Source organism: Lipotes vexillifer, unplaced genomic scaffold (genome assembly GCF_000442215.2).
Source record: "Lipotes vexillifer unplaced genomic scaffold, Lipotes_vexillifer_v1.1 scaffold428, whole genome shotgun sequence".
In the NCBI taxonomy this organism is placed as follows: domain Eukaryota; kingdom Metazoa; phylum Chordata; class Mammalia; order Artiodactyla; family Lipotidae; genus Lipotes; species Lipotes vexillifer.
In genome coordinates this window covers 782648-796386 of record NW_006781879.1, presented here as the reverse complement: position 1 = coordinate 796386, position 13739 = coordinate 782648, and the positions used below count along the sequence as shown (strand labels likewise).

Here is a 13739-nt window from a genome sequence, read left to right as displayed (position 1 = left end):
TATTTAGCCAACGGCAATGCAGAGTAGGTACAGAGAGGAAAAATCCCTTGCAATCTCTCCAGAGGCCACATGGGGTGGCATCTGTTCCCTTAGGGGATTTAACATGGCCCAGGGTTTGGCTCACAGCCTTGAAAGCTCAGAAACTGAACCACTCAGCATCTACAGAAGGGATCACGTGGGTGGGATTCAGGAGACCAGTGTATAAAACTGGAACGCCAATTTATGACCGGCACATTTACAGAGGTCTGAACAAATCTATTTTCTTCCTTCAGGAAGGCAGATTTGCATAGGAAAGGCAAACAATATTCAGAGGGTGGCCTGGTAATCATGGACTCAACAAAGGGAAGTAAATGAATCATGTGTATAATGGTACCAGGCTAAGGTAACCAGATGCATTCATTTCTAAACAGGGATAGTTTTCTGACGTTTTGAAGTCCACCAGCCAAAGCAGCCTCTCTTCTGGGACACAGGTATTTTCTGCCAGTGTTGGCTCTGGACCTTCCTTATTTTGCTTGCATGTCTGACCACTTCTATCCTCTGGCCTATTGTTTCTCTGGCCACTTTAATGCCTTCCATCAGGCTGCGGTCCACTCCTGTAGGTCTAGGAGCCAGTGTTCTCTATAAGGTAATTCTGCCTGTCTTTTCTTTGACCAAAAGGGTATTGGGTTTCATACAGGGTAATATTATTCAACTCAGGTGCTAGAGCAATATAGAGTTTCAGGTATTTTGTTTAACAGCCTAACAAAAATCATTAGAAACATTCACTGAATTTCTAAATACAGTTAGGCAGTAACCATCAAGATATATGGCTAAGTGAAAATAGCAAAAGTATCCACCATTTATCTAAGAAGAAGGTAATAAAAAGTATGTAATATATATAAATGTTTACATTATTAAGACAAACCACTGGAAGAATAAACTGAAAACTGAAACAAACAAAATCAGTTCCTTAAATAGGTAAGAAAGGAAACAGGGTGGAAGCGACAGGAGTAGTAGAAGGTGGACTTCTCAGAACACAGTTTTGTAGGTTTGATTTTGCAAAGTATTTTACATAATTATGAAACAAAATTAAGAGTTAAAAATTCAAAGAAATGGAAAATGAATACTCCTACTTATGATTTGTTGGTATAACTATATGAAGAATTATTTCGGGTGCCTTTAGAACCGTTTTTTGCCTGTACATCCCTAGTGGGATGCACTCTATGAACAAAACCAGTGGAAAAACCACCACCACCACCTAAACTGCTTTCAGTGATCATATTGTTGGTGACAGTGTTGGTATAGTTATTATTAGGCAGTTACGTAAATATTATAGGATAAAGCAAATGAATAATTACACTGTGTTACTGTGAACTGGGATGGAAGAAAGAAGTTATAGGTGCAGGACAGAAAATTTCAGAATTTGACCTGGATGGGAGCATTAGTATGAATTGAAAAAAAAAAGGGGGGGGATTTTGTAGTTCCACCTGCTGAAAGGTATAAAAATAATGACCAATTAAATAGCCCACACTGTAGGCTCTAAATATCATTTGTTTAACTAAAAGAAACCAAGGCTCCTTAGAGACATGGCTGATTCCAGGTCTGGAGCAAAGAATGAGCCTAGAACATCTTGTCACATCAAAAAGCAAAGGAACTATCAAAGACTTCAGGAGCTGTGTCAAAGGATTGAGGAGGTAATTTGAAGAGCTTCCACTCTCCAAAAATGCAGCTACTTGAGCACCAATTAAATATAGTAACTGCAATGGATAAAACCATATCAAACATGCGAAATCCATGAGTTTATAATAATACTAAAAAACCCCTCATTGGCTACTTTTGGAGGATGTTACAGAATCAACTCAAAAGTTTTAAAACGTAAACAGAGAGAAAGACATCAAGCCTTTATCTCACCTTTCCTGTCAGAAATGTACCTCAGGGTAAACAAAAATGAGTAAGGCAAAGTTTCTCTTCATGGAAGTGCTTTTAGCTAATAAATGAGGAAGGGAAGACAGAATTAGAACACCACCATTCTGAAACCCCTAATGACTCAATGAATCTAGGCAATGCTCATCAACCACTGACACATAAAGAGAGACAACCAGACATTCTACGCCTCATAATGGAAACGCACAGCATCACACAAAGTAATCTTGTCAAAAACTCAAACCTGAATCTGATTAAGCCTCTAAATCTAACTACCAATTTATAAAACAAGTGGGGAACAGAGAAGCCTGTATCAGAGGATACAATTAGCAAATTCCAAACTGTGGGAAATGCTGCAGGACAAACAACCTGGTTTCTTCTACAAATAAACTGCAATACAAAAAGAGAAAAAAAGAGAGAGAAAAGGGAACACCTATAGATTAAAAGTGACTTACATGACATACTAACTAATTGCAATGAGTGGACCTGATTTGCCTTCTGATTCAGACAAACTGCTTAAAAAACTGCAAAATTTGAACACTGTGTTGACATTAACTGGATAAAGAACTGATGCTAATTATTTTAGATTTGATACTGTATTTAAAAGGAGTCTTCATCTTTCAGAGAGATTTTCTGATAGATACCTTGATGAAATAAAATGGTAAATGGGATTTTCTTCAAAAGAATCAGAGGGGGATGGGGGTGAATAAGAGCAGAGATGACATAACTGTTAAAGGTGAGCGATAAGTATGTGGGATAATTATACTAGTCTCTCTACTTTCATATATGCTTGAAATTTTCTGTAATAGAAATTTTCCAGAATACAATTCAAGCAAAACCGCTTTTTGATTCTACTCTTTGATGATGGCTCTCAAATGATTTTTCATATTATCAAATAGTCATGGATTTTGGTACAGGTGACACTAGGTCCTGTTTACCCAAAGATTTTCTTCAGATGGAATGCCTGAACAGCACAGTAATTTTCCAAGAAACATGAATTATATAAAAAGATCATCACATTAAATTGGATATGTTAACACAGATTTAGGTTCCACGAGAGAACATGGTAAAAATATCATGCTCTTAACATCGTAAAACTGTTTTTCCCCCAAGTTCCTACTCTTTTGGCCCTTTTCACTAAACATACTGTTTTCACAAATATCAAACACTCCTTCCCACTTGAGAATCATTTTCCTGAAAGAGGGGCTCTCAAACCTCAGCCTGCATCAGTATTACCTGGACAACTTGTTAAAAAACAGATTACTGGGTCCCTTTCCCAGAATTTCTGGCTCAGGTCTGGGTTGGGGCCCAAGAATTTGCATTTTAACAAGTTCCCATTTATTGCTGATGCTGCAAGTCTGGGGACCACACTTGAGAATCACTGTCCTGGAACGTCTATGAAAATTTATGTGTCCCCTGCTTCCTCCCATCTCTTCTTCCTCCTAAGAACAAAGTTGCCTGACAGTTTCCATAGAAAAGGGCATGATCTATCCTTTCTTTGATTTATATTTATCCCTTTGAACTCTACAATGCCTTCCATTGGATAATTATTACATAACCTTTTTTCTGAAATTAATTACCCTTAAATGATATTTGTTTTAAAATGTTCCCTATTAGGTTAGAGGTGGCATTTTGGCTCCCACCTTCCCTAAAAATAAACAAGACTAATTTTGTCTCTTTATCCTACTCTCCCCTTCCTCTCTTCCTCCATTCCTCTAACTGAACTGAAAAGAGGAATAGTTAATAACCATAAAAAGATATTACTATATGCTGTTCTTATTAGAATATAATTTCTGAGAGGGCAGTAACCTTTTGACTTTACTATAGCTTTCCTTTCCCACCATGTTATGGGCATTTATGTAACTATTATTATTTGAAAATGACAAGGCCTGATTTCTATTAATATTTACAGAACAGAATTAGAATTCAAAGCCCTGCCACAGGGTATATGCATTCAATCCATTTTTGTCAAATGAAATATTTCAATCACAGAGTCTTAGAGACAACCGAGGTCCAGGGAACCTAAGTGATATACAAAAGGTCGAAGAGTCTGTTACTGCAAATGCCAGAGTCCTATAATCCAGATCTCGTAACTCCTACCCAGCCTGTGCTTCTCCCCCTAGTCTGTCATACCTCTCACCAGTTTTATCAAAAGAGGTCAACAGTGCCTAAAGTGAGACAAAGTAAGTCCAAAGTAGCATAGGGATAAACACTTAAAGAATAATCTTAAAATTCTCAATTAAGGAAATACATTTACTATGGAAAATAATTTTTTTTACACAATATTTTGCTTTAGATGCTTTGGCCTTTCTAGGTTTCTTTACAAAGTGTGTATGAGGAGGTTATTACTCTAGAAAAACTCAGAAAAAGCCTAGAAAATTTAAGAAGATAGAAATTCTGACGGGATTGGTGTCTCTGGCACTGAATAAATTACCCTAATAGATCACCCCCACTCCAATGCAATGTGCACTGCGTGATCACAAGACCAAAGCTGATAGTACCACGGTCATCTGCAGAGTCTGCTCTTTCTAGAGAAGCTAGATTTGGGGGAAAGGGAAAATAACCACTTAGTAACTATTTACTACGTCCCCAAAATAGTTTTAGGTGGTTTACATACACTATTGAATACATTCCTTTCAACAACCCTATGAAACAGACATTATTGTCACATTTAACAGACTAAACTAAAGCTCAGAGGAGTCACAGGCCTAGGGTAAACTGGCAAGTCCAGATGCAAACTCAGGTGTAACTGCTTCCAGGGCCACACTTCATCCACAGAGTGAGGCTCATTGTTTTCACTAAAGAGTTCCGGCACCTTTATCAGTACTCAAAGACTCAAAATGTCTGAGACAGGATTATAACCTCTATCATCTACTTCTAAATCCTATAAAAATGGAAGCTGTTCTCCTGCTGCTTAATTTATTTTGGTTCATATCATTAGCAAAAACATTTATAATACCAGGACAAATTCATTAAGGAAGGATTTTTGACCCCGAGTTTGGCATATCTTTAAAAGCGGACAAATAATGAAGCGTAAAGCTATGTTCATTAATTTACATGAAGTCTCAAACGGTGATAAAGGACTTGCCTGATGTTTCCCTTAATGTAAATGCCCAAATCAATATTCCTAACCCTTTGGCCTCACGCATGCAATCAAACTATAATTCGTAGAGGCCCAGAAGGGCCAGCAGTCCAATGACCTTTATCCTCGTCTCACCTAGGGCTTTTGGGTCATGCCGGCTCAGAGGAGGGCTGTTGAGAGAACTGGTGACACCATTTCCCAGGCTGGAGGGAGGCAGAGGAGAATGGAAAAAGCTGCCCATGGGATTTAAATGGGGCTCTGCCCCTTTAGAAAGCAACACTACAGTTAAGGAACCAGTGAAAGGGTACTGCTTTTCCTTTTTTGTGTATTACTAATGTGATGTTTTAAAATACCACCCTTTTCTGGATGGACCTAGAGTCCGTCATACAGATTCAGAAAGAGAAAAACAAATACCGTATGCTAACACATATATATGGAATCTAAAAAAAAAATGGTTCTGAAGGACCTTGGGGCAGGACAGGAATAAAGACGCAGACGTGGAGAATGGACTTGAGGACACGGGGAGGGGGAAGGGTAAGCTGGGACGAAGTGAGAGAGTGGCATGGACATATATACACTACGAAACGTAAGGCAGATAGCTAGTGGGAAGCAGCCGCATAGCACAGGGAGATCAGCTCCGTGCTTTGTGACCACCTAGAGGGGTGGGATAGGGAGGGGGGGAGAGAGACACAAGAGGGAGGGGATATGGGGATATATGTATACGTAGAGCTGATTCACTTTGTTATACAGCAGCAACTAACACACCAATGTAAAGCAATTATACTCCAATAAAGATGTTAAAAAAAAATACCACCCTTTTCAATAGGCTTACATGAAGGAATTAAAGCAGGCAGGGTCTTGAAATAATAATTTGCCCACCACTGCCATTTGTCATAAAGTCCTTTTCACTGTGGCGATTTAAAATCAACCTTGTAAAACACACTGTGAGGAAACACAGAAAAAAAATTTTAAAAGCCACTTCCTTTAAAAATTTCTGAAGTAGGTAGTTAACATGTCAAAAGCCAAGTCTCTAGCAATGTAATTTAAATGCTGGATTACACTGTTCCTTCCTGGCCATCCATCCAAAGCCCCACGTATGGTGTATGACTTTTTTCTAAACAACAGCAAACATTAATGGTTATGCTTATCAAGTGTGAGAGTTCAGTCCTGGTTGAACAGGATGACACACTTGGCAGGGTTTTGACAAAGGCTGGCCTACGTCATTCCATAATCAGTCAGATGGCTATACACACAGATTCTTCACATGTCCTCGTCAAGCTCATGAGAGGTGTCACTCATGTTTGGATTCCAGAGTCCACCACCACAATAAGCGAGAATATAGATAATATGAACTTCTTTGTCATGATTCCTAAAGCTTAATTAACATGCCCTTGACATTTCTTTTGAGGGAAAAGATAATACATATATTAAAACAATTTTAGAATTATATAGCCAGATAAATATCACTCATCATTGTTCTGAATGTTAAGTCATCACTATATACCTTTTTTGGGAACCACTTCACAATTGTGTTGAAGAAAGGACATCAAATGATGCTTAGAAATGTGATACACATTTTCATTTCACACTCCATCAGCTTTTACAGCTGTAGCTCAATGAAATGTAAGAGAGAGCTTGGCAAACAGCCATATTTACCAAGGTATAAAATAGGGGTCAGGTTACTTTTTTATAGAAAGAAAAAAATGTTTAATTTTCACTCCACATTACTCAAGCAGATATTCAGCTAACACCCTAGAGAAAGGCACCATAACCACATATACTGACATGGTTTAATGCCTGTTTAACTGTATGTAGGCTTTTACTATATTACAAACAGCTTTGCAAAGCACAAAAATTATCCTTTCCTTACCCCCTTCCACTGAGGATCTACTGACACAGAAACATACTGGATCAGATCATCTTCCGTGTTAAATCTATCACCTGAAAATAATGGCTTTTGCCCTCTGTTTCTAGCCTAGAAGCAGAAACAGCTTATTCCTTTCACAGGCAGAGAAGCAAAGCTATAGGCATCAGCATAAATGCATCTTTCTAATTCAGATTTCAATCTGTCAGAAAGGATTAAAGCCTCATGCATACATAAAAAGGGAACTATAAATGATAACAGAAACATGGTGGGAAATCACTGTGCTTCCAGAGCTGCTGTTTTACTTGCAGGGTAGAGAGGAAAAGCGTCTTCTACTCACCTCTGTTAAACCTGAGATTTCTCCTTTTGCTAATGGTTTGCTGATGGATGGCGCATATACTTTGGCATCTGAAACTGGCTGCCCTTTCATAAAATGTTTTCCTGATTCATAAACGTTCACTTCGACCATTTTCCCCATGAATGTGGGGTTCTTTGGCACTAAAACCTTAAAAAAAAATTAGAGAAGGCTTAATTTTTAAAAATAAAATTTTATCTTAGAACAGTTTTAGATTTACAGAATTATTAAGATAGCACAGAGAGTTGGTATACCCCAGATGCAGTGTCCCTCTTATTAACATCTTATGTTGGTATGATACATGTGTCACAATTAATGAGCCAATACTGGTGTATTACTATTAACTAAAGTCCATACTTTATTCAGAGTTCCTCACTTGTCCCTTAATGTCCTTTTTCTCTTTGGGGATCCCATCCTAAGTGGGCTCTATCTTCCAGATGCTCAAGGACCTGGGGATCTAGCAGGAAGGGAAGGCATTTCTGAGAGGGGTAAGGGGCTATAGACAGCGCTCTCTCCTTGTGGGATGCCTGTGGTCCTAAGGGCACGTGGAAGGCAGGCCTGGAACCGCCCGAGGCATCAGCCAGTCAGTCTTGGACAGAGGCCTTTGATATCTGACTCTTGGCTGTCCCAGGAAATGAAGAAAACTGGGACACCACCGATGAAAGCTTTATACTTTTAATACCTTCCAAGTTTGCTGTCAGAGTCAGGATTTGAGCAGCCACTTCAAATAAAGGCCCGCATGTTTGGGTGAATATGTGTGTGTGCAAGTGCACATGTGTGTGTGTGTTTTGGGGGAAGAGGAAGAATATTTCAAAGCCACCTTTTCAATATTCCAAACCTTGGTGTTTGGAGCTAAATGACTCCTTTAACTGATGGCTGCCATTCATTTCTTTCGCTCTGTTATGAAAAGCATGTATTTGTTAGTTTTACCTCCACGCAGAACCAGCTCCTCTGAAGGGTACTTTGGCTGTGGCTCACAGGAAACTGTCAGATGGTCCCTTTCCACTAGAGAATACTGACGGAGGTACTTGTTTACCTCGAGCAAATGTTTCCCCTCCTCTTGGACCTACAGGTAGTTTGTATGTATTATGTCTCCCTCACACTTCTATTTCAGTACTGGAGCTACTTGCCAATCTTTTCAAGTCATAATCCAAAATAAATAGACTAATTCTAATCCAGCAATACTTTGATATCTAGATACAATCTTCTGGAAGTCATCTTTTTTTTAGAAAATAATTCCTATGAAATCCTTGATATGCTTGGTTTTAGAGACCAAAAAAAGAAAAAAAGAAAAATCAGATGAGAGCCAGAAGTTCCACAGCCAATTTCTCCGAGAGGCAAAAATGGATCTTGGTCTTTCTGAGTTTGATTTTTTATGACCACTGAGTACACTGCTTCATCAAAGTATAGGAAGAAAGGTCACCTGGGTGGTGGATTACTCGTGGCAAGCAAATGGACTAAAAAAGCTTTAGTATCAGGATGTGAAAGCCCTTTTAAATCAGTTTTTATAAAACAAGAAAATCTCTAGAGCAAACTATCCCTGGGAGATCTGGTACTATTCTCGGGGAAAATAACTCTCCTTGATCTGCTGTCTTGATCTGAATGAAGGGCTCAGTGTTTTTTTCCCTCCGGTTTTAATAATTGGAAAAAGCTCGACTGCTTTACATTGGAAGAAACAGCTAATGAGGCATGCCATCGCCTTTAAAATGAAGGGGAAAAAAGTTCCCTGCTGAGGCGAAAACCCAGATGGCAAGAGAAAGGAGAGGAAAGAGGCAACCAAAATACAACCAAGCTCCTCCCGAGGGCTGAGCAGAAGTTTGGCCTGAATAGGAAAATGGCTCTCTGGAGTCAATTACTGAGGTGGAAAACGGGGAAGAGACAGACTCAGCTCAGACATGGAGTGTTCGGAATCCATCCTCAGCTGTACTCTCTACTGGGGACCGAACAGGGCACATTCAGTCTGCGCCATGAAAAGCTCCACCACTTTCCCTGAGGACCCAGTGCCCAGTCTGAGATGATTCCACATGGAACATCCATGCTGGAGGCCCCTCCGGCTCCGGCTTCCCTGCTTCTAACATGGGCAGTCGGCTTCCCTTGCCCATCCCTTACGTGACTTGCCCAGGCTGGCCTGAAGAGCCTTCCCAAGCCATGACCCACAGAAAAAAATTTCACTTGTCATTTGATGAGAGTGGGAAAAAAAAGAAAGAAAAGTAGGAAAACTCACTTTATATTAAGAAAAGCGAATACGATCCGGGGATGACCCATGAAATCCCTATGCCCTTATGAGAGTCTCTAACCTGGAGGGGCATATTACACCTCCTCCTTGGCCCTTCCCAGGGTCCATGGCCCCTGAAGGAGGCACTGTTTTCTTCAATCGCTTTTGAATTGCTTTACCACCTGGGGTAGTGGAATCCCAAATGCTAAAATCAAAGTCTGGCTGCTGGTGGGGCAAAGCACGCTACTTTAACGGGCAGGGAGTGGAGAGCCCTTCAGGCTGGCCTCGAAGAAAACTCTCATAAGTGAAGTTAGTTTGATCCTTATGCTGGTCTCCAGAGTTGTTCACCCAACTTGAGTTGAGTCCAACGAACAGACTCCTTTCCCTTCGCCCCCAGCATTTTTTATCAATGTGGAAGTTAAAAACAAAAAAACAAAAAAACAACAACAAAAAAACACCTGAAACTAAACAAAGCTAAAAAAGCCAGCCAACAGACCAACCAATCAAAAGCCTGTGTGAGTGCTGTGACAGGGACAGGAAATCCCTGCCCTTCCAGGCTGATGTCGCCGGTACAGACATCCTTCCTGTCTTCTGGACAGAACTTTCCCCTCCATGTTGCCAGGCTGTGGGGATTTTGGCAGTGAGAATTGCCTGTTCCAAACTCTGCAAAGCCAGAGGCTGGTCCTGTCAAAGATGAATGAGGACTAAAACTCACTTATTCCTTTGTATAGAATGTTTTGGAGATTAAGCCACAAAGATAAAGCCCCACGTTAGCCTGGTTGGCTTGATGCTATAAAATAGCCTTCCTGCGACAAGATTCTACCCCTCCCCCCCGCCCCCAGCTTTAAGTCTCTTTCGCTTAAATTGATTTACTTTTAGAAGTCTTTCTCATTTTGGAGAAACCCTAAGAACATGGGAGTACCTCTTACCTGCTCATAGAATCGATTGTGTGCAACATAAAACTTGGAATCAAAAGATTCTTCTGTGACTAACACTTTTTGTCTCTCACCAATCTGTGGAGAGAAGGGGAGGAAAACAGGAGAGATCCGGGTAAACACCTGAGCGTCCAAAATAAATGCCAACCCAAATAGTTAGGGACCAGTAAGTCGTGTCTTCTTGAATTTAAAGTACACTCCAGATTGCTAGCTACTTAACAGCCAATACAAGAATCACTGATTCAAATTTTCAGAAAGACATTATTATCTATGTAGTAATATAAAATTAGTGTAGAACGAAATCTTATTTTCTTACAGAACTATGAAACAAAATTTGATCTTATTTCCTTCTTCAACATAATTTAGATAATTAAAGGCTTCTAAGACATACAAAAATCTTCTAAATATCACTTTGTTTTTCTTGAAACAAAGTTGCAAAACAAGCCAGAACAAGCTGCTTCTAATCCAAATTCATGAAAATATTTTGGCAATATGAAAGTGGTAATAAACATTAATTTGAGTTATGAGGGATATAACACTAAAGAAAATGCCTTAAAAACTAGTCATTAAGTCCCTGTACCTAAACATTTCACACGTTACATGCAATTCTGAAATCACTGATTAATTCAGTTATTTACTTGTTATAGACATTTTCTCTGTCATGGGCAACTGTCTCTTTTTGCTGCAGGCATGACCCCATATTCATTTAATTTTTTTAAGAGAAAGACAGCAAAAATAGGGGACTGTTAATTCTCTACAGGATCTATATTTACAATTTAAGCATGCATTTTTAATAACCAAGAAGTTAAATCAGCCAAAACGTTGGTTAAAGCAATGTGACCATTTTAAAACAGTCTACTATTTCCAACTTTATTCTACTGTGAAATGCAACATTTAAAGTATCATTACTTTTTTTTTTTTTTTTTACAACATTGTCAAAATGTCTGATTTAGCAAACCAGCTGTATTGGATGATTGTGCCTGGAATCATTTTTGCCATTGCTACTTGATAAATACAACCCTCTATGTTAAAAGCACATTGGCAAGATTTTTTAAACGAAATCCCTATTCTCATATGTAGGGACCTGTCACCATGTTCAGGCAGTTACCCCTTAGGAAACATAAACACAGCTGCACTAAATAGACCACCTAACAAAAAGAAAAAAACAAAAACACCAAACTCTTCTGTCCATTATACAATGCTAATACCTAAATACACCATAATTTGCTCTTTTTCACTCTCTCATTCAAATGTAGCTCCCTTAGCCGAAGGTTGTAAGGTCTCTAGGATACTTATCAAACACTTAACTTAGTTCATTCCTTGAAAACCAGTGAAAAGTTCCCGCACTATTGTCTCTTTTAAAGATCAAGGAGAAACAAAAGAACTACTCCCAGCTTCTACTTTGAGCTTTAATGGCCCTGTTTATTAAAAAAGACTGATGAATATTGCGTTTCACTGAAGTATATTCTACTGGAAGGAAACTTAGAATGTTTGCACACATTTCACAGTGCGAGTTGCTTATAACTTAAGATAAGTATCTGTCAATGGTTCTTAAGGAAATCTGCAATTACACTTCATCTAACATTAAGTTTTCAGGAAATTAACAACAATACGAGAGAGCAGAGCCACTGAAAACGTATGCCGCTTTTTCCCTCTTGTTGGAATTAATGTGGACAGTTGTAATCATTTTTGGGCTATTCCATTTTATCTGGAGAGAATAACGATGACAGTAATATATACATATTGAGTTAGAAAGACTTGCTATGTTTATACAGTAGAGGGCAGGGCTTTCGATCAACCATCAGAGAACTATTTGTGTGTGAGTATTTAACTATTATTTGCCAAAGGGATTCAGGAAAATTGCTATGGGCAGTAATTTATAGTGGCAAACACCTCTCCAATCACCCTTTTGGTTCCCTCAACTATGGATTTTGTCTCATTGGTGAGGCTCTTAAAGTTCCCCAGAGGCTACTGAGCAAAAATGAGCATAAGCAAGATAGGACTTTGATGAAAAACGGATGCAGTCTATCCCCAACCCCTAAAAAATCCAACAAAAACAAATAATAAATGCTCTACGTAGTACTTTTTTTTTTAAGAATGAAGTTGCAATGAAGTGAATTATCAAATATGACCTTTAAGAGAATCAACTGTTTCAAATAACCTTAAAAACAACAAGGGGGGGGGGCTTCCCTGGTGGTGCAGTGGTTGAGAGTCCGCCTGCCGATGCAGGGGACGTGGGTTCGTGCCCCAGTCCGGGAAGATCCCATGTGCTGTGGAGCGGCTGGGCCCGTAAGCCATGGCCGCTGAGTCTGCGCGTCCGGAGCCTGTGCTCCGCAGCGGGAGAGGCCACAGCAGTGAGAGGCCCGTGTACCGCAAAAAAAATAAAATAAAAAAATAAAAAAAATAAAAATAAAAATAAAAATAAAAACAACAAGTAAGTTAAGGAATGGGGGGCGGGTTTCAGCTGGAACTCTGGAAGAGGCAACTTTGCCTTGGTGACAATAAGGAAACTTATGGGCCAAACGTATTATTAGCCTCAAATGTTTTTTTCAATGAGCCACCTCCTTGCTCTCCCAGTGTTTTCTCCCCAGCCCCACTCGATAACCCAGTATGGTTAAAGACCACGTAACAAGATTTAGGATAATCATCCTGATTTACCTAAGAATGCCTCTCCTATCCAGCAAAGAAGTCCTGTTCTCAGAGGAAAAAGCAGGGCTTCAGAAGAGAAAGGGCAACAGTTACCCTTAGGTCACTAGGACTACAGCCACCCAGCTTTCTATTATGCTAAAGGCAGAGCTAATCCACTAAAGCAGGGGTCCCCAGTCCCTGGGCCACGGACAGGGTGGCAGAACAGGAGGTGAGTGGGGGGCGAGTGAGTGAAGCTTCATCTGCTGCTCCCCATTGCTCGCATTAGAGCCCCCCAGTCCGTGAAAAACTGTCTGCCACAAAACTGGTCCCTGGTGCCAAAAAGGCTGGGGACCACTGCCCCAGAGGGACCAGTTTGCCTTAGAGAATGATGGGTGTACACTGTGTCTTCTCTGAGATTCTGCAACATCTACTCTCTGCTGACATTCTGCTGAGAAGGTGGCTTCCTGGGCTACTCACCATCCCTCTCAGAACCTTCCCTAACAGCTGGAACCTCTGGCAGGAATACAAGGTTACATCACTGGCTTAAGACAAGCCCTTTGAAGAGGAAGTTAACAACAAGATTGCTTGAGTAATTTAAAAAATGAACAAACTCCTGAGTTTATAGAATATATCTATTTGTATACACACACACACACACACACACACACACACACACACACATTCTGAGAATGTAGAGGTTGAAGATAATGGTCTCCATAAGCTTTGTGACTCTGGTTGCACAATATGGCTGTTCAGCA

At 39.8% G+C, this 13739-nt stretch overlaps 1 protein-coding gene across 1 annotated transcript in view; it reads right to left on the bottom strand.

Moving 5' to 3' along the window:
• CDKAL1 (CDKAL1 threonylcarbamoyladenosine tRNA methylthiotransferase) overlaps positions 1 to 13739 on the bottom strand; it is a 667990-nt gene that overhangs the window by 26272 nt on the left and 627979 nt on the right. Inside the window, exons 15-16 of the mRNA XM_007454853.1 lie at positions 10348 to 10431; positions 7189 to 7353 (exon numbers count right to left, since the gene is read on the bottom strand). Coding sequence (XP_007454915.1) covers positions 7189 to 7353; positions 10348 to 10431 — 249 coding nt within the window. The remainder of the gene's footprint in view (positions 1 to 7188; positions 7354 to 10347; positions 10432 to 13739) is intronic.